This window comes from Lepidochelys kempii, chromosome 2 (assembly GCF_965140265.1).
Source record: "Lepidochelys kempii isolate rLepKem1 chromosome 2, rLepKem1.hap2, whole genome shotgun sequence".
NCBI classification, from domain to species: Eukaryota; Metazoa; Chordata; order Testudines; family Cheloniidae; genus Lepidochelys; species Lepidochelys kempii.
The window spans coordinates 110,053,520-110,074,020 of record NC_133257.1 but is presented as its reverse complement, the minus strand read 5'-3'; the positions used below and the strand labels follow the sequence as shown (position 1 = coordinate 110,074,020).

At 41.7% G+C, this 20,501-nt stretch overlaps 2 protein-coding genes across 12 annotated transcripts in view; one reads left to right on the top strand and one right to left on the bottom strand.

Moving 5' to 3' along the window:
* Positions 1-1,408: 1,408 nt before the first annotated feature.
* Positions 1,409-16,892, bottom strand: TPMT (thiopurine S-methyltransferase). Of its 5 annotated transcripts, none has more exons than XM_073331914.1 (10): positions 16,667-16,874; positions 14,457-14,683; positions 12,561-12,653; positions 10,683-10,815; positions 9,765-9,817; positions 5,122-5,196; positions 3,737-3,822; positions 2,719-2,763; positions 2,523-2,561; positions 1,409-1,787 (listed from the first exon to the last, which is right to left on the bottom strand). In XM_073331914.1, exons 2-10 carry the CDS (start codon positions 14,594-14,596, stop codon positions 1,666-1,668), a joined length of 786 nt encoding a protein of 261 aa, XP_073188015.1. In that variant the 5' UTR covers positions 14,597-14,683; positions 16,667-16,874; the 3' UTR covers positions 1,409-1,665. The 5 variants fall into 5 exon arrangements, with proteins under 5 accessions (XP_073188015.1, XP_073188017.1, XP_073188016.1 ...); XM_073331917.1 differs by having other exon boundaries at positions 1,744-1,787; positions 3,771-3,822; positions 16,667-16,892; XM_073331916.1 differs by lacking the exon at positions 2,523-2,561 and having other exon boundaries at positions 3,771-3,822; positions 16,667-16,876.
* Positions 16,704-20,501, top strand: part of KDM1B (lysine demethylase 1B) — a 45,852-nt gene continuing 42,054 nt past the window's right edge. For 3 of the 7 annotated variants that reach the window (XR_012157309.1, XM_073331905.1, XM_073331906.1), the window contains exon 1: positions 17,842-18,607. Coding sequence is in view for 4 of the 7 variants with exons in the window: in XM_073331905.1 (XP_073188006.1) it covers positions 18,534-18,607 (74 nt within the window). In the remaining 3 variants the exon portion in view is untranslated. Of the gene's footprint in view, positions 16,897-17,443; positions 18,608-20,501 lie in introns of those variants that run through there. The other 4 variants (XM_073331907.1, XM_073331908.1, XM_073331904.1 and 1 more) reach the window with 3 other exon arrangements.

Sequence of the window (20,501 nt, the reverse complement as noted above, 5' to 3'; positions counted from 1 at the left end):
AACATGCCTGCAAAGCCAACTTCAGCTGGAGGAAGCAAGCTTAACAAGGAGAGCTGCTAACAGGAAGGGGCAGCAACCAGAAGGAAAACTGCTGTGCCTCAGATTCATGTTATGGAGTAGGTGAGAGGAAAACATCTGACAAGACTTCACGGCCCAAAGACTTACCAAAACCCCAAAACACCCTTGAAAGGGGAAAAGGCCTTTGAAGCTGCCGGAGTGTGACCCCTGAGGAAGGCCTTACCGATCGCACCCTTTAAACGTCAGGTTGTAATACTGTAAATCAGCTTTGGTTTCAGAGACTCTTCTCCGCATACGGTAATGCGGGATGGAGAAGGAAAGGTGTCTGAGAACCAACATTAGATTGTGTCAGAATCCTAGTGAATTTTAGGTTATTTTAAAAAATCTATTATTAGGGACTCAAAACTAAAATTCCCTTTTGCAAAGTTGTAATAGTGTCTATAAACTAGCGACGGGAGACCCTCAAAGGTTTGAGTTCAGATAAATATCCAAAAGCTCATATGCTTATCCAAACCGCAGAAGGGTCTCCATTAGGGCCCACAATCCACATTCCCCATACAACCCTTCTTCCTGTGGCCGGACTCCCGGATTCATAATTGTTGTATTGAGGGGGAAGAATATCACAGTTATAGAAAATTTCAAGGGGCATCTACTCCCGGTGTCTTCTGCTCTCCTCTCAATTGAGTCACTTTCCTTACCCCTCTTGGAGATCTATAGTTGACTGTGTCCCCCTCATCCAGTGATGGCTGCTGCTGAATATTCTGCTTTGCTCTCTGCTAGCCAGTCTCTACTCTGCACAGCACAGAGCAACAGAGGTAGGGAGAAAAAGACAGCAGCCGTCAAGCAGCCTCCTGCCTCTTCTATGCAGCAGTCACTAGTGGCAGGAGCTCAGAATTACAAAAAAAAAAAAAAAAACTTTTCAAAAGCTGCAGCTGTCAGCACTGTATAGCTCCTAGGACATGGGCTGGAACTATGAACACTTGGGATGGGACTGCAAAGCTCCAGACAGACAGACAATATTGGTAGCTATGGAGAACGGTCATGGTCATTTCTTTTTATACACACACACACACTCTGGACTGCACCCATCCCATCGAAGATGGAATCATGGACGCAGCCGACTTCGAGCAGTTCTTGCAGGAACAAATCAAAGTGAATGGAAAAGCTGGTAATCTGGGTGGAGGTGTGGTGACCATTGAGAGACGCAAGAGCAAAATTGCTGTAACTTCAGAGGTGCCATTTTCCCAGAGATATCTGAAGTACCTTTCTAAGAAATATCTGAAGAAAAACAACTTGTGTGACTGGCTGTGTGTAGTTGCCAATAGCAAGGAAAGCTATATAGAGAGAGACTTTTTAATTTTAATTATTTGAAATAATACAGGAGACGAACAAAGTTAAAATGATTGTTTATAAAAAGAGTTTCAATGTGGTTAAGTGCTACGCATCTTAAAATAGATACTGTAAGTCAAATCAGATGTACAGTGTAATTGACTTAGAAAGCATAAAGTCTTCAAAAGACAAAGATGTTCCATAACCCAGTTTTCATATACTGAGGTGTTTCAGAATTCCCAAATATCCAGCTCATTTCAAAGTGAGATCAATATAATTCTTCCCATCTTGCTAATAAATTTTGTGTTTCTTGTTTCATCAAGGAACAGACTTTAAGGTAAGCAGATATGTTACCTCCAGAAAATAATCTAGTCCCCAGGCTTTGTGCTGGTCTGAGAAGTCATCGACCTTCTCAAGACACTTAATTTCACAGACTTTTCCTGAAAAGGAAGAATAGCAAGTTACAGATATGATGATGGATGATGATAGTTTGTTTTGCTTTTTTCAATCATGAATTTTTACACTATTAGGAAAAAATCTCGCTGACTTAACTCATTTGTAGACTAGCATAAATAAAGTGAGCAGGATTTAGCCCTCTCTCATAATTGTATGCTACTGTTAATTAAGAATAATTCATGGTGTTTAGACACTTCAGAGGTTTCAGAATGGTGTAAACCACAGGATCTGTAGAACCAAAGCTTAATGTAAGGCATATCAAGGATGAAATGTCAACCTTAACTCAATTTTCTTGTTTCAGTAGCTTTAAGTTGGATCTTTAATTCCCTTAACATGGTGTTTTCCGATCATCATACTTTTTTTCCTGCAAGTTAACTTTGGTTTCAAAATTATAGCAGAAAGCACACAGATGGTGGGGAAGGTTTCTGTGTTAAATCTGGGTAAAATGAGCAGATAAGCAGGGGCTTGGAGGAAGGGCGGGGGGGAGGGCAGGGCAAGAAACCAAGATGTTGGTACAGAAAGGACATGAGAAAGTGACTATAGGAGCAAGAGTGAGAAGCTGTGGGAATAAGAATGAACATTGGGATCTAGTTTGAATTATTGGAGACTCAGCATGGAAAGAAAGTAACCTCGGGCCAAAAAGGGACTGTTTATGTCTTACTGGTAGCACATGTTCAAATTTCCTTTACAATGTGTATTTAAACAATGAGTCTGTATACCTTTTAGGGAAGTGATGTTTTCCCCTGATATCAATAACCCTGGAGTGAAAAGGATATTTATTTTCAAACTATGTCTCTCCAGATTTTGTACAAGAAGCAAACATTTGCCTCAGGACGACTCAAAACACTACAATATGAACACATTTGTCTGTCACATGTTTTGAGAAAACTCATAACTGCAGTGGAGATAACTTACCAAATAAACTTTTAATTTCAGAATCAGGAACATAAAATGGTGGACCTGGAAAACAAAAAAGGAAAAGCTGAATCAGCAAAAGTCACGATGACCCGTCTAATATTACAATAAAGCAAACACTGACCAAATACAAGGAGAAATGTTAAAATATTAAAAAAGAATTATTATAGGTTATTAATTATAAGACTTTCTTTTAATAACAATTACTTAGAGAAGTTCAAAAAGCAGTGGAAAACTTATTTGTATTAAGTTAATAATTATCAAGGAAAACTTAAGGAGCTTCTGGGTTTAATAAAAATTAATCAATCCGCCTGATGTATGATACTTAATGCTTACATAGAGCTTTTCATCTTCAAAGCATTTTACAAATATTTATTAATGAATTATAACACCTGTGAGGTAGCCACGCTACAGTAAATTGGGCAATAATTCCTGATTTTAGGTCATGAGGTACTGAAAATCCTGAGTTAGTATCCATCAGAAATATAATAGGATTTTCAGATAATGAGGGTGCAAGTGAGGGAGCAATGCTAGGGTAAGGGAAGGGTGCCAAGGAGGTGGACATAGCAGAAGGGGACAAACAGGACACTCTCTATACATTATACAAAAAACAGCGAAGGCAACGTTATTTTGCATTTTGTTTCACAATTCACCTCTCCCCCACCCCCAAAAAAACAACCTTTCAATTGAGACCAAGCACGAAAAGTTTCTGCCTTGTAGGAATTTTTTTCCAAAACTGAGAAGCAAGTGGAAACAGGGTTATAAAGAAATTTACATACAAACAAACCCCTCTCCCTTCACCCCCCCAAAAAAAATCACAAACTTTTGCTACTGTGAATGCCAAAATATAGTTAAATAGAAAAACATATTCAATCTGAGCACCAAGCCTCTTGACACGAACTGAGGCAAAATTATTTTTATATATATATATATATATATATATATATATAAATTAATTAGTGTAAAGGTAAAAAGTGATTTTACTTAACTTCTAAACAAAATGATTCAAAGTTCTTACCTTTATGTTTATTTGAATCATATAAAACACTAACCAAGAGATAACAGCAGCTTCCCTCCATTAGAGACAACATCAAATTGGCATAGCTAAAAAGAAAAAAATATTTGCAGTCGTAATTATTTTGTAAGTATATGGTACAGAGTACTCAAAATGTTCAGCAAAAAAGATACGTAATGTATTCCTATGCAGAATAGTTCAAATGCACCCTTGAAATGCACATAAACTAATTTAACTGAGGTACTTCTCATGTAAAATTCCATGCAGTAAACATGCAACATATGAAATCCTAAATAAAATTAATAAAATTCTACCTTATACACATGCGTGCATGCACACACGCACACCATTTTTCATATGAACTAACAAACACATGAAAATGTAAAGCTGACCTAATATGTAAGTCTTCAATAATCTATAGTTACTGTAGAGGGGCCTATACAGTATTGATTTTGTTAATTCACAGCATTTTATTTTATTTTATTTTTACAAAGTAAGGGCCATGTATTCAACTTAACTTAATGTCCAGTAATAGGGGTAAAGTGAAGAGAGAGGGTCATGGGTAAGATTGGAGAGGGGAAAGGAGAAAAAAGGAGAATAAAGAAGATGGAGTGAGGCAGAAAAAGGTGAAAATGGTAGAGACCAAAAACAAACATGGAAAGCAAAAAGTAATGGTAAAATTCAGATCTGCATATCTACCACTAGATGGGAACAGCAGCTTTAGGTATAGAACATAAGCAGCAACATACAGTAGAACCTCAGAGTTACGAACGAACACCTCCGGAATGGTGGTTGTTCATAAATCTGAAATGTTCATAATTCTGAACAAAACATTATAGACGTTCTTTCAAAAGTTTACATCTGAACATAGACTTAATGCTGCTTTGAAACTTTACTGTGCAGAAGAAATATGCTGCTTTTAATCATCTTAATTTAAATTAAACGAGCACAGAAACAGTTTCCTTATCTTATAAAAAATGTTTTTAAACCTTCCCTTTTTTTAGTAGTTTAGGTTTAACACAGTACTGTACTGTATTTTTTTTTTTTTGTCTCTGCTGCTGCCTGATTGCATTCCTCTGTTCCAAATGAGGTGTGTGGTTGACTGATCAGTTCGTAACTCTGGTGATCATAACTCTGAGGTTCTACTGTACTGTCCTTATGCCAATGGTATTGTTTGCATTGGCAAGACCATTTCCAGAAGGAAACTCTGTTTCAGAACACAGTGTTCAGTGACTTTAGTTGCCACAGATAGCAAAGAAGGACTGGCTTGGATTACTCATGGTTTAAGGAAAGTGAGGGATGGCTGATTAGTCAGTGCCAGGAAGATACGTTGTGAAAGGTACCGCCTATCAGAAAGAAAACAGTCATAAAATAAATACATTACTTACTGTTCTCTATCACATGGGTTAATGGCTACTAGAGATCCTCTGTCCCAAATCCCATCAAACCTGCCAGCAATTGTGCTACAAATAGGGGGTGGAGAGAGGGAAAAGATTTTATATTAAAAACTAAAATGATCTCTCAGAGTGGTAGCCGTGTTAGTCTGTGTCGTGGGCTAAAATCCAAAAGCTTATGCTCAGATAAAGTTGTTAGTCTCTAAGGTGCCACAAATACTCCTCGTTCTTTTCAAAATGATCTTGTTTTTTATAATTTGACTGAGATACTTTTGCAAAAGAAGTGAAAAATCTCTGATAGGCTGTGCATATGCACAGAGGGCTGATATGCTGCTATGGTCTGGCCCCTTTATGCTATAAAACATTTTGAACAAGGAACATTTCCTGTGTAGAGGCCTTCTCTGGGTGCCACAGAAATGGTGGAATGAGTCTGTTGCCCTTTGGCAAGGGTGTGGCAAGGACAAGAAGAGCTCTAGTTTGAGCACAGCTGTTCTTGGTTATGAGGCAGTTTTTTCAGGCAGTCATAATTTATAGAAACTCTGGGGATACCACTAATTTATGCCAAGGACTGCAACAATCCTTGGACACTTCCAGATCCAAGAGGGTGAGAGATGGCTCAAGACAGCTCACTCCATTCTGCTCAATGTGCACTGAGCTCAGCTCACGTGCAACTCAGACTCAAGACCCAAACATATACCTCAGATGTTTATTCTGAGGTATCTTTTCACTTGAGAAAAGCTAAAACTCATTGCTGCTTGCTTTAATCCAACAAATTGTTCGGGACTATTTTTGTTCCTAGTTGTGTTGGCTGATGTGGCATTGGTGCCCAAATTCAGTTTGATAAAGTCTACTGGTAAAGAGAACTGTCCTCACTGGTTGCCGGTGAGAATTAGGAGGGTGACATTAAGTAAGTTTTCCTTCTGGTAAATATGAAAACTGTGATTTAGTGTGCTGTGTAACAATGGAGTAAGTGACATAATTCCAAAGAAGAGTTTAAAATAAATTTGCCTTAAAACAAAAATGTGAGATACCCTGAAATTGTGCAGCAGCTTTCCACCCGATACTGGGCTTTATTTCAGAGTCCACAAACATTTAAATAAATAAATAAAATAAATAAATCACACTTTCTTCCGTTGTTGTTTTAATCACAACGTCATCATCAAGTTTTTGGCTTCTGACCTGTAACCCTGTCCTGTATTGTTCTGTCTGATGCAATGAGACATGAAACATTTTAAAAGCTCACGAAACCTTATGCTCAAATAAATGTGTTAGTCTCTAAGGTGTCACAAGTCTTCCTTTTAATTTTAAAAGCTTGTTTTCTTTTAAAGGTCTGCAAGGAGAGGAGATCCCACTACTTTGCCTTCTACATGCACTTACCATTGGCTTTTAAATATAACATTTCACAACCAAGACGTGATATTTAAGAGCCAATTTAAGTAGGGAGGTAGCATAGTCTCGTGAACAGGATCCTAGATTTGGGTTCCATTTCAACCTCTGCCACTGGCCTGCTGTATGGCCTTGGGGAAGCCACGTCACCTCGTTGTGCTTCTGTTTTTCCTCCCACCTAATTAGACAGTAAACTCTTTGGGGCAGGCGCTGTTTCCCACTGTGTTTGAACAGCACCTATCTGTGTAAGAGCCCTGATCTTAGTTGGGAATTCTAGGCACTACTGTAATACAAATAATAATAAATAAAACAATAGTTTATATCAGGGATGGGCAACATTAAGGGAGTAGAAGGCCATAAAAACCATTAAAACCCTCTGGGGTGATGGGGTATGTGACACAGGTGTGTGTGTCGTGTCCTGTGCCGACCCTGGGAGCTGTGATGCTGGGAGGAGGAAGCGGGATGAGGAGAGGAGTCTGGTCAGGTCCTGTCCCTGGAGGAATGTGACACAGGAGTCAGGGGGGTGGGGAGTAGGGTCCTGCCCCTTTGTGGTGAGAGGGTGGGTTGGAGAGTGAGCCTGCCCTCCACTCACCCTGGCAGAGGTGGCTCCTGTCCCACAGGGCTGGGCCTACCTCCTCGCTCCAGCCCACTGTTCTTGCCACAATGTTATGTTACGGAACCTCCCCAGTGATGCCTTGCCCTCTTCCTGCCCTTGTCTCTGCTGGATCTCCTGCCCTAAGCTGTGTTGTGATGGGCCAAATAAAATAATGTTACAGGCCAGATGCGACTCCTGGGCCAACAGTTGCCCATCCCTGCTTTAAATATTGTCGTTAGGCCAATCCTGCAGATCACACACAAACAACAATCCCACTGATTTAAGGCAATATTTGCCTGAATCAGGGCTCAGAATTGGGCCCCAAGGGTGTATTTAGTAAGTACACAGATTGTAAAAAATTTAGCCTAGCACTCATAACAATTCTGAGCCACAACTGATTGCTTAGTTTAACTGCTTTAGCTACAACACAGCATTCCTTCAAAGAGTAATAATTCCTGTTACTCATTAACTAGCAAAAAAAGTCTGAATTGTCTCATTCTGACACAGGGCATGAACACATCTAGGTTCCCCTGCCCAAATCATGTTCTGAATTTAGAACAAAAGTGACTGATCACAGGCCAGCCCAGGCAAGCGTGAAGTAAGCTTAACTGCCATAGTTACTAACCGAGTATTACCCATATTGTGTGTGGACAGAAGCCGCAACAGTATTGATGCATTTTTATACTCAAAGGAGTCTTCCAATTGTTCCATTGACAGAACGATGTTGACACTTTCACCACTCTTTTAGAACATTGCATAAGAGCGTCTTATTAAAAAAAACAAAACAAAACAGGAATGTAGAAGAAAATTTACAACACATGCATGTGACTCCTGTTTATTTTGTCCTCTAAATAAGACCACATCTCCTCACTATTTGGTCTAGCGATTCCCACTGGCAGCATTGCTAACGGGTTACATATTTTGTTTTACTTTGAAATATATCATTCCATATTGGTATCATAGAGGTTTTAAATTTTGCCATGTTACTTACAACTATATTTAAAAATCATTAACTTTTTAAAAAATTGCTGACAATAAGCTTGAACATTTCCGGGCTCTGCGTCCAATGATAACTAGAAACTAGATAAAGTTTAACTAGATAAAGATGCCTGTTGTGCAAGCAGCAACATTGCCTGAATCTTTCTCTACCTTGTCACTTTGGATGGAATATAGAAATATCTTTTATATTAAAACTTCCATTCTTGCAAGGCTGCTTAATCACACAAACAACAGACAATCAGCTAAGTCAGCAAAAGGTTTAGTGACCATCTGTTATGTTAATAACTTTGGATATTTTACCCACAATATCTCAGAGCCAGCACCACATTCCTGTCTCCCCATCTACAAATTATACCTTCTCTCTAGTAGCTCTGATACTCTTATCATTTACAAAGATAAATGATTGATTTCCTCATAGTACTGTAAAGCTATGGGGCAATACTGCTCATATTAACAGCCTGCTCCTGCGGTTGATATTGAGGCAAAACTCACCAGCCGTAGAGGGAGTTTTATCTAAATAAGAACTGCAAGACTGGGACTATCCTGCAGATGCTGAGTGCCGTTAACGCCCTATGGGACAGATTTTCTGGTCTGGCTGAACTGTATTCAGGACGTGATCAGAGGCAAGGAAGGTGGTTTTTAACATTCCTTTGTATCCCTCCCTATGCTGGAGTCTGGAGCGGCAAAGGTGGCTTTGTACCACCCAATAATTCACTGGCACAAAGGAAAGCCTCCACTGGCTGGATCGAGCAGCTTTGAGCCAGAAAACAGGGGCAAAATCCCCTTAATGGACTGGTAAATCTGGCCCATTGACTGCTCTGGGTACTGAGAGCATTCAGCATTATGAAGGACTGAGCCTAGTCAGTAGCAAGCAGGCAGGGCTTGATTCTGAGAGATGCTGAATAACTGCATCTCCCACACAATATTGTGGTGGAGCAGACGACATGCCCCACTTCCACGGACAAGGCAAAGTTAAGGAACTCCTGTGGTCGCAATCAGCCTCAACCCCTCGCACTTGTGAGGTGTGTCATGCCTGGAAGCAGGCCCTTATAAGGGTGGAAATCAGTGCAGTAGTGGTGGCAAGCAGTGCCAGGGTTCAGAGCTCCCAGACTGGGAGTCCTGTAGCACTCACTGACCTATGGCTTTTATGTGCTGTCTGCCGAGCCCTCTGGAGAAGCAGATGGCCTGGGCTGGTTATCTTTATTACAATTCCATCATGATTAAGCCATAACCTTTACTCACATTAAGGAACTGAGAATGCCTGTAAGGCCTGAGAGACTACTTCCTTCTCTCTTGCACAACGAAGGGGGAGGGGTCAGGAAAGTATTTTCCTTTTGTATGGACTGCTTTATAGCCCCTGAAAGGGGGTAGATTCATACAAGGCACAGCTGCAGGGCTGTACTCTGTACCCCAGAAACAGACCACACGGTTGTGGCTGTCTGTAGAACACAGGAGGTAAACAAGGTGCTTGCTCTCACCCCTAGGCGGCAACCCCGAAATGTTAGCCGGCGACAGACATCTGTCAGAGTCGCAGATGTTCAGTGCTTCTTATGATTTGGTCCTTACTGCTCAAATGCTTTTGGCTAGTTCAGATAAAACATAACCTAACAATATTTGTTAAAAATTTGATTGGTGAAAAAATGCTGTTCATTCCTACCTGGACAAATCATAGATACTGCAACAATACAGAGAAATGTTCCCAGAGGTACTCTGCAATGAAAAGCAGGGAAACACCTTTTAGTGAACTACATATTTTAATATATATATATTTTAAAATAAAAAACCTAAGTGGGGGAGGAATTAGGAGGAATGTTCTTTCAGTTTTTCCTTATTGATGTATATCAAAGCCCTGTGACTGCTGCTTCACCACTGTCATGTGGTATGGGCTTAAGGTTCAGAGAGAGAGAGAAAAAAGGTGGATGAGATAATATCTTTTACTTAAGACACTAGATTTACTGCTTGTTACAACAATCACTAACCCCCCTTTTTGTCCTACCAGAACAGGAGTGTTAACAGGCCACTTCACCTTGACTGGTCCCTTAGACAATGTGCTAACTACTTATGCTAAACTATCTGTTTGACCCTGCATTTAGTTGTGACACTGTGAGTACCTTTTCCAGGCCTGAAGAAGAGCTCGGAGTGGCTTGAAAGCTTGTCTTTCTCACCAACAGAAGTCGGTCCAATAAAAGATATTACCTCAACCACTTTCTCTCTCTAATCTCCTGGGACCAACATGGCTACAACACCACTGTATACAACTGATTCATCAGGGCATTTACGCAAGTGTCTAATTTTAAGCATGGGAGTTGTCCCATTGACTTCAAAGTGTTTAAAGTTAGGCACTTAAATACCTTGCTGAATGAGGGCCAAACTAAATAACAGCTTGAGGATAATTACCCAGTACAAAATTCAACTTTGATGCTTCTTTCTCAGAATCCTCTTTAGAACAGGTGAAAGATGAAAGGCAAGACAAAGAAGCGCTACATGACTAAAGAATGGTTTGGCCTGCTCAGCTGTCCCTGAATTGCATCATTAAGTATAGAAAAAGATTTGACTATGCAAGCACAAAACAAACCTTAAAAACTTTGGCTCCAGAAATCCCTGGGACTGGTTCTTCAGAATAAGAAAGATTCTGTTCTGTGAAAAATTCCTTCAGTGCACATTCGCTGAGTTCCACACCAACTACACAGTGTCCCATGTCAGCTAACCTATGCACAGCAATAAAAGTTTTCATGTTTACTTGTGATTCACTGTTCTTATTACATAATTTTGATTTATACTGATCATTCTCTACCTCAAGATGAGGCTTTGGTACATATGTATCTCCTACAGAACAGTAGTTTATTACAGCAGTTTTTTTCAGAATCCAAGCTCTTGTGAGATAGGGTTTATATAGGTATTTTTAATCTCGGAGTTTTCACACTTTATTGGAAAAAAAACACAGTATCTGATTTTAATGCAATTTTGCATGGTTATTTGAGTAGATCTTGATATGAACTAAGGAATGCACTTTGTTTGAACTTGAGAAGCTTTACATGCAATTGATTATTCATTTTTACTATATTAATGGAAAATATGGGGGCACTACAATGACCAGTAATAATACTTCCCTCCCATGGTGGATGACCAAGGATTCAGTCACCTAGTGGATAAAGTGTTTGCTTGATATTTCACATCCTGTTAACGTTATTACAACATCAATGTTTGAAAAACCGCAAAAGCTGTTGAATAGCAAGAAACTTTCTCTGGCAAGTAAGGAGCTAGACTATCACTTTCTCAAACACTTATAAGGCTTTCATTTCGTGGTTATGAAGAAAATTTTCCAAATTTGAACTGAAGATGGATGCTGACCCATGCCAAGTGAAATCTCTAGTAACTGTGATCCATATTAATACATGACATGAGTTTTTAGATAAAGAGCAATCTTATACTGCATGCCTGAATGACTCAGCATTACTACACTTTACACATTATTACTACTATACTGTTCTCTTGTGTCTCAAGATACACAGCTCAAGACCTATGCTGCTGCCTGGCTTTGCCAAACAGCAGCAGAATGAAACTAACAACACACTGGTCAGGTTCACTGCAACAGAACTCTTATCAGTTAACTGCAGAATCACATTTCTTTCACACTGCTGCTGTTTGGCAAAACAGAGAAGGTACTAACCAAGAGCCTATGTTGATACAGAGTAGCAGCAGAGACACTCTCCCCTCAACCTTTTTTTTTTTTTTTTTTTTGGGGGGGGGGGACATGATGGAAGGAAGCTAAGACAGAGATTGAAAAGCTTAAAGTTAAACAAACATCTACTAATCAGCAGATAGTACATACTCTTGAAGTAGGCTCCCAGGAGAAAAGGAGTACTTGTGGCACCTTAGAGACTAACCAATTTATTTGAGCATAAGCTTTCATGAGCTACAGCTCACTTCATCGGATGCATACTGGGGAAACTCTCCCAGGAGAGTACCCTGGTAGGAATCCCAGCACCCTCCCACTTCCTAGCAGCCAGGACGTAAAGTATTGGGCTTCTTAACAGGTCATTTTCCTTGAAGCTCACTGGTGCCTACTCTCCCTATTTGGATAATAGGTGCCTGGCAAATTTTTCTAGCTCTCAATCAACTTACCATACCAAAAATCTTAAACATCTTACTCTTTCATAACCTAGCTGCTTTTGTATACATCAAATTTTTATATAGCTCAACTGTTCTTTTTCCTACATGAATGTTTCTAACCGTTCATTACTATTACCTCATCACTGGAAAACCTGGAAGAATTAAATGCTGCCTTCTTTTAAAATATCTAGTGAGCATGTAAAAGCAAAGGAACTATACTTTATGGTGAAAATAAAGGAATGACTATTATATTCACTAACTTACAGAGATGCAGACAGGATAATACATTTTCCAAGAAAAATAAGTTAGAAGATTTCTACTCTTAAGGGCTGTATTTTACCATTTCATTTCTACTGCTTTGCCACAAAGTGGAAAAAATATCCTGAGTCCACTCCTGCCATTAAGAAGAACATCCAGATACTTCCTTAAAATCCTGCAGAAGAAAAAAAATAAATAACTATTTAATATTGGAATTGTTTCATGTTCATAGCTGAAAAGCAAGTGTAGTCAAGAATAAAAGGTATCAGGTATTTATATGATATAAAGGTGAAATATAAGTATTAATTAATGATTTAACATAGGGTCTACAGGCCTTCAGCTGTAAATTATTTAGTTTAGCCAAATTAGGCTTTAGGCTAAGTTATGCTAACTTACCTTTACAATAGAGCTAAGTAAGCTAATAATAAACTCACTGAGCTTGTGTCTATGTTTGTGATGCACTGATTTTTTAAAAGAAGTGCTGAGTTTGGATAAAAACGTCTATGAGAGCTCAGCAGACGCTACAAGATGACCGCTGGCAGCCTGGGTGAAATATTAGAGACTTTCTGTTACTATGGTGATAAGGGGACGTAAATGTTAACGAGTATAAGAGGAACTAACAAGTTAGCCTATGGAAAATGTGACACCACAGAAGTAAAAAGAAAAGGAGTACTTGTGGCACCTTAGAGACTAACCAATTTGAGCATAAGCTTTTGTGAGCTACAGCTCACTTCATCGGATGCATACTGTGGAAAATACAGATGATGTTTTTATACACACAAACCATGAAAAAATGGGTGTTTATCACCCCAAAAGTAGTGAAGTATGTAAAGTCAAATAAGGAAAAGGGGCTCCTAAAACCATCATAAATATGTATGAACCCCAGTGGGCATCAGCACAACTGATTATAAAAGCTGCATTGTGGCCTAACTGCCGGGTGGTGGAGGGGGAGAAACCAGGATGACGACCACTGGTGATGGCGAGGATGACTAGCACTTCAGGTTTTTCCACAAGGCATGGTGTTAGTAATACAAATACCATGTGTTCTGTATTGGTCTCTCTCTCTCCTTTAACAGATTGCAGTGTAAGTAATTATTATAGAAAGAGCACTATGCAGTCTCTATTATTCACCTTGGGGGTCCTCTTTCTATTGATAACCTCTTTACTGTACTCATTCTTGGGGGCTGAACTTTCAGAGATTAAGGTATAGGTATAAACCCTCACCTTGAGATGGGTAATTGGTTAAAGTAACCCATAGCTATAGGTAAGTCTATGCCAGACATAATGCAATAGCCCAGCTAAAAGCTTCCACCCAACCTCAAGTGTACTATACTTTGGTGTTTCAAACTGTCTCCATTAATTTACAATATAACATCCACTTTTTAACAGACATTTAATTAAATTTAAAAAAGGAAATTCAATTACCGTTATAATTGGGCACAGCCTACTACTCGGGCAAAAGAATTACCCACCTCTGAAACGGCTACTTTAGATTATTAAAACTGAACGAACCTAAAACATCTGAATTTACTCTACACTATTTACTTCTTGTATTTAACTCAGCTTGGGCAATGTAACCAGAATAATTAGTTTTGTTTTCTAAGGCTCCAATCCTGTAAGGTGCAGCATGTGGATAAACTGCTGTGCACACGCACTACATACTGCAAGACTGGGGTCTAAAACAATTAATAAATACTGTAGAAGTGTTTCACATCAGAGAACACACACCATATCTAAGTTTTGTGGCCTAAAGATTTCATTTAAGATGTAAAAGTTTGACAAGCAAGGTGATCTTTCCATCTCTCCACTATCCTTGCGATGGCAACTTAAACATCGAAAATTATAGAAGCTCTGAACAAGGCTAGTACAAAACACTTCGATGTTTGTACCCAGGCTGCATTTTTGGGACAGGCCTTATGAAAGTCATATTATCCAATTATCATTCATTACAGCTTAGGTAGAAGAAAGAGTTACATACCGATGTCCTTGTTCCTTATGAAATCCAATTTTTCTCATTTGCCATTTCTGCAGCCATTCCTCTTCAGTCACCACTCTGCATTGTTGTTGCCCAATATCAGAGCTTTCTTTTATTCTTGGTACATCTGTAAAGCTGTCCATGGTCTCATATACTTATGTTGTCTGTGTAGAGGGTAAAAATATATATTCCCCAAGCAATATTTTGTACCATGTACGGAGGTCCTGATCCTGCAATCAGGGAGAACTTTCATTAATTGCTATTATTAGCTTCAATTGGAATTCTGTCTGAATAAAAACACTATTAAAAACAACTGGCATTTTAAAAGATCATGAAAATATTTTATTCATATCAGGTTTGCCTTTAATTTATTAACAGAATTGAAATGTGGGTCCTAACATATTGACAATATTTCTGTCACCTCAGATCACTTTATTTTGAGCAAATATCATCTATGGGACAATCCAGAATTCCTGCACGGATAGATCTTAAAGGAATTTTGTTCTATATTCTTAAACAAATCTTTACATACCATTTTATGCATTACTCTTATGTTCCATTCATGCACAGTATAACACACTTGCAATGAGATTCCAAAGAAATATACAAGGATTTAATTGGGGTTGGTTAGAATGTTTTAAGATAAATTTCCACACTTTATTTTTAAATTCCCTTTTCACAACACATGGTGGGACTGAAGAGGGGCAAGAATGGTTTCCATTTTCCTGAAAGGAGGTTCAGCTTTCAGAAATGTGGAAACCACTAGGACAAGGGAATTCATTATAAAGAATAGAAAACATTATAGCAGGGCTGCTCTTTTCAAAATTTTCTCCTTTTTCTAGGTGTGGTCCCAGAAGTTTCTCAGTCTGTACTTAATTTCAGTTTGCTGACCGAGCTCTGTAGGAAGCAGCTCTATTTAAATGGGGAGGGGGAGGTTAATATTAAAAAGGGGACATTCACGCATTTCCCCCATTGAGGACAGAGGGATATACTTTTAGACTGATACCTTCCTCTCCAAAGCACAGTTAAAACGCCCTTCTCCCCTGCTCTGTTCCCCAAAACTGAGATTTAACAGCTTGCTGACATTATATGCCAAATAAATTAACATGCAAAATCATATTTAATGCAATATTAATGTTGCAAGTTTAAAATATACAAAGGTCATGAAATTAATAACCTAAGGTTTCAGAGAAAAAGGATATCTCATTTTAAATTACTTTTTAGTGAGAAGAAAAAAATTAGTTTTGGTTTTTCCTGGAAAATAAAAATACTGAACAGCAAATGATAGTTCCAGATTGTACCAATCTTATAAACAAGAAGTTAAATAATTAATTGCCTGAAGAGTGATCCAAAATACCACATGTGAGCAAGTTACCATCTCACAATGACTTTTATTTCAGTTATGTACTTTTTTCCGGGGTGGGAGAATCCAAGGAAATAAACAAACAGAAATAAAACGGGGAGAAAGAGAAGAGACTGAGAAACTGTGTATTGTACAACACTAGGAGACTCTGAGATTACACAATCCGTTAATTTGGCTCCTCTGTGCCAGGGCCAATTACAGGAAAAGGCTATGTTATGCAATCACTCCACCCTGTTCTAACGCCTTAAAACAATGCGATTTCTCCACACCTCACCTGGTGCCTGATGCTCCAAACATGTTCATGCTTAACTTAAAGCCCAAAAAGAAAAGGAGTACTTGTGGCACCCTAGAGGCTAACAATTTATTAGAGCATAAGCTTTCGTGGGCTACAGCCCACTTCATCGGATGCACAGAATGGAACATAGAGTAAGAACAGTGCCAGCATGGACGGCAAGGACAGGAAATTTACTCTCCAGGGTTAAAATAAAGCGGGCGCTCAAGCGTTTGCAGGATCAGGGCTTTAGTGACTCGCGTCCATATACTGATGATTAAAGAGCACAACAGGAGCACCCTAGGGGACAGCCAGTGCCAGGGCGATGGAGGCTGCAGAGCGCCCGAGGGAGCCCTCCAGAATCTTTGCCGTCAGCAGGGCCAGGCTGGGGAGCCAGACAGGCCACCAGCGCCCCGCACACACACACTGGGAACTCCGACCCCCGCTGCTGGAGCTCAGCCAGCCCCCTCTAGCTCCTTTGGGGCAGGGACCCCGCAGCGTCTTTCCCTCTCCCAACGCCAAAGCCCCGGCCCCCAGCAGAGACCCGGCCCCGGCCCCGAGCGAGCGCCCCGTCCTGACCTGGCCTGGGCGCGGCCCGCGGAGCTCCCAGCCGGCCAAGCCGCCTCCAGGCTGCGGAGTCCGGCCCGCCCGGGCCGCGGGGGGAGGAACCCGCTGTCCCCGCCCCCTGCCCCGCACGCTACGCGCCGAGCAGAGCGGAAGCGGCAGCGGAGGGAGGCAGGCGGGCGGGGGGTGAGAGGTGAGCGGCGGCCGCCCCGGGAGGAGGATGGTGGGAGCGGCGGCGCCCTGCGGTGAGTGAGCGCCCCTGGCCGGACGCCGCCGGGGCGGGCGCTTGGCCGCGGCAGCCCCTGCCTCCTTGCCCTGGGGCAGGCGGCGCTGCTGCCGCTGCCGGCGCCGCCGCCGCCGCCTGGGGCGGGGATGTGGTGACAGCGCCGCACAAAGCGGACCCAGCAGCCCCCTGAACGGGGCTTTCTTCTGCGGGGGGCGGGTCCCTCGGGAATCTTTTCCTTTGCCGGGGGGAGGGTCTGTGTGCGTGGGAGCTTTGGCGCGCTCTTGGCATCGGGGATTTGGGGCTCCCTGGGGGTTATATTTTTTTTTGGGGGGGGGGAATCTCTGGGATTTTTACCGGGGGCAGGGTGTATCTGGGAGTCTGGTGTCTTCCTACCTGGCAGGCCGTGGGGAGGAGTGTCTCTATGGGGAGTAGGGAGCGTCTGGGTGGGAGCAGCAGCGCTAGGGGGTGGTGAGCAGGTGTCCGGGGGTTTGTCTCCAGAGCGCAGCAGGGATCATTTGCCGGGAGGGTCTATCGCTTGACCTTACCATGGTTTCTCTTTATTGCAGCTCTGGTTGGAAGTGCTTTGGACACATTAGTTTAATATCCGGCTCCTGGGTGATTTGGATCCAAGGTGAGCAGAAACCAGCTCCCGCAGAGCACAGAGAGATTTCTCTTCTTGCAGTTCCCACCTGTGCTCTGTAGCTTCGGGATTCTTTTGGAGCCTGTGGGACCCCAAGGTTTAGAAGAGAAACCTCAAATTGGCTATCCCCAGCTGGTGCAGGGACCCTTGACACATTGCCTTACAGCTGCTTATGTTGTCATGTCTCTAAAAGGGGACTTCTCTTGCAAAATACTTGCAGATAATGACATAACATTAAAAATATGCTAATTTTACCATTTTATGGTTAATGGGTTGAAATATTCTGTCAAATGGTTTTGTTGACATGTTTTAGTTAAAACTCCATTTGAATGTTTTTCTTAAATAGTTTATTTTAAAAACAACTTTTCAATAATGGATACATTTAAATGTGTGCATGTATATACCATTTTTGATTATCCAAAATCTTGTTTATCATATTAATGTCATGATCCCCATGTCATTCAGATGAATTAGTTGTCACTGTATGTTTAAACTCTGAAATATTTTCCCAAGTAGTAGTATGTAACATACTTTGTCACATCATGTGACATTTTTAATGTATCATAAATGTCTCCTTTTCAGAATTACTTTAGCAGCCAAAAGGCTACTATTAATAATAATAAGATAAATGTAAAGTCTAGCATAGAATAATAGAACAATTTGCTACTGGAAATGAAGTTTTGTTTTGGGGTTTTTTTGGAGTGGTGCGTACCCCTCCCCACCCCCAGGATCCAGTAGGGTAGCGGAGGGTAAATGTGAGTAAACAGAGTTTACCCACTTCTCATTTGGGGAAAATGGAGTTTTGACTAGCTTACTCACCTTTTTTTTTTTTTTTTTAAACCTTTTCACCAGTGGCAAGATCCAATAAGCAGCAGACTGTATAACCAGAAGTATGAGTTCTTTATATATCTTAACAGATTGCTTTTTTTCCTCCTTGATACTTGATATAAATATGTCAGCCATTCTGTAACAGTAACCTTGTACCCTTCAGGTGTGAAGGGTTATCTGTGCCCTAAATGGTCTTCCCAAACAGTTCAGCAGAGGATAACCGCAGCCGCCTTCTCCATATCTGTGACCCTGTATATCAGAGGTGGGCAAACTACGGCCCACGGGACCGTCCTACCTGGCCCCTGAGCTCCCGGCCAGGGAGGGTAGCCCCCGGCCCCTCCCCTGCTGGCCCCTCTTCCCAGCAGCCACGCTGCCATGCGGGTAGCATGGCTTGTGCTCGCCCACCTCCCAGACTTTCCAATAAGCCTGTCCTGCTTCTCTGAGCAGCCTTGTGGGGGGGCGGGGGGGTTGGATAAGGGGCAGGAGGTCCTGGGGGGCAGTCAGAGGACAGGGGGTGGTTGGATGGGGTGGAGGTTCGGGGAGGGGGGCAGTCAGGAGGGAGGGAGCAGGGGGGTTGGATAGGGGGTGGGGTCCTAGGGGGGCAGTTAGGGCCGGGGGTCCTGGAAGGGGGCGGTCAGGGGACAAAAAGACAGGTGTGGGTGGGTCAGGGGTCCCGGGGGGCCTGTCAGGGGGCAGGGGTGTAGATAGGAGGCAGGGCAGTCAGGGAGCAGGGGGGTTGGATGGGGGTGGAGTTCCAGGGGGGCGGTTAGGGGCAGGGGGTCCCAGGAGAGGGTGGTCAGGGAACAAGGAGAGGGGTGGGGGTTGGATGGGTGGGGGTTCTGGGGGGGCGGGGGCCAGGCTGTTTGCAGGGGCACAGCCTTCCCTACTTGGCCCTCCATACCATTTTGCAACCCCGATGTGGCCCTCGGGCCAAAAAGTTTGCCCACCCCTGCTGTATACAGAAAGAATTACCTTCTCTTCTCTTTGTCTCTTCTGGTCCACTAGTCAGCAGTTGTCCGGCTGACAATAGTCAAGTACCCAGTTCAAATCAGGTTCACCAAACTCAATGTATATTGGTAATTTTTCTTCAGAATAATATAGTTTATAAACAGACATGTCTAGCCATGTATGACAAAGGCTTCTCGGCTAAGGAATTATGCTTTGTTACCAAGTAAGGCCGTACAAAGGATATACAAGTCTCACCCCACTCCTGAAAGCAGGTTGCAGGAAAAAACAGCACCATGTCACAGAGAGGTGTGTGCCCACCCTTGGAAAAGCCCCATAAAATACAGACTGTGTTTTTTCTATATGCAGGTGTGATGTTACCCAGCTCAGTACACCTGTGGTGTGGTGACATTGTTCTTCAATTCACTACAGATCACCAAGCTTCTATTTATCTTATTCTAATTGATTAGGTTAGACTACATTTCTACATAAACAAAAGGAGGATAATACCTTGGTTTGTCTAAACTCCTTTCCCTTTCCATTTACACAGATATTTTAGTGTGATTTTCCTCACTTCAGTCTAATCCTTTCACCTCAGGGTGAGGTCAGTGTGTTGGTTTAGTTGATCACATCAAGTTTACTTAGTAATAAACAAATCTCATTGTATGAACACCCATTGTCTTTTCCTGTTGTCTAACTAAACTTTCTGCACTGCCACTTTCAGCACTAAAACTTTAGTTGTTCAGGAGTGTGAAAAAATACCCCCTGAGCGACAAAAGTTTTAGGGCTGAAAAGCGCCAGTACTTTAACACCAGGAGCCGTGCTTCCAGCGTTAAAACTACCACCCCTCGTTCAGGGTGGATTTTTTTTTCTCTCGGCAATAAAGCGTGTCTCCACTGCCCACATCGCAGCACTGCCGCACCCGCACTGTAATATGGGCTGTCATAAATATAAAGGGAAGGGTAAACCCCTTTGAAATCCCTCCTGGCCAGGGGAAAGCTCCTCTCACCTGTAAAGGGTTAGGAAGCTAAAGGTAACCTCGCTGGCACCTGACCAAAATGACCAATGAGGAGACAAGATACTTTCAAAAGCTGGGAGGAGGGAGAGAAACAAAGGGTCTGTGTGTCTGTCTATATGCTGGTTTCTGCTGGGGATAGACCAGGAATGGAGTCTTAGAACTTTTAGTAAGAAATCTAGCTAGGTATGTGTTA

What these genes read in the sequence shown, in the direction of transcription:
- TPMT (XM_073331914.1), bottom strand. Translation starts at nt 14,596, where the DNA reads ATGGACAGCTTTACAGATGTACCAAGAATAAAAGAAAGCTCTGATATT. An exon ending in AGTATCTATGATTTGTCCAG is followed by an intron (nt 5,197 to 9,764) that starts GTAGGAATGAAC and finishes CCCTATTTGTAG; the next exon opens with CACAATTGCTGGCAGGTTTG. An exon ending in TGATTCAAATAAACATAAAG is followed by an intron (nt 2,764 to 3,736) that starts GTAAGAACTTTG and finishes TTTGTTTTCCAG; the next exon opens with GTCCACCATTTTATGTTCCT.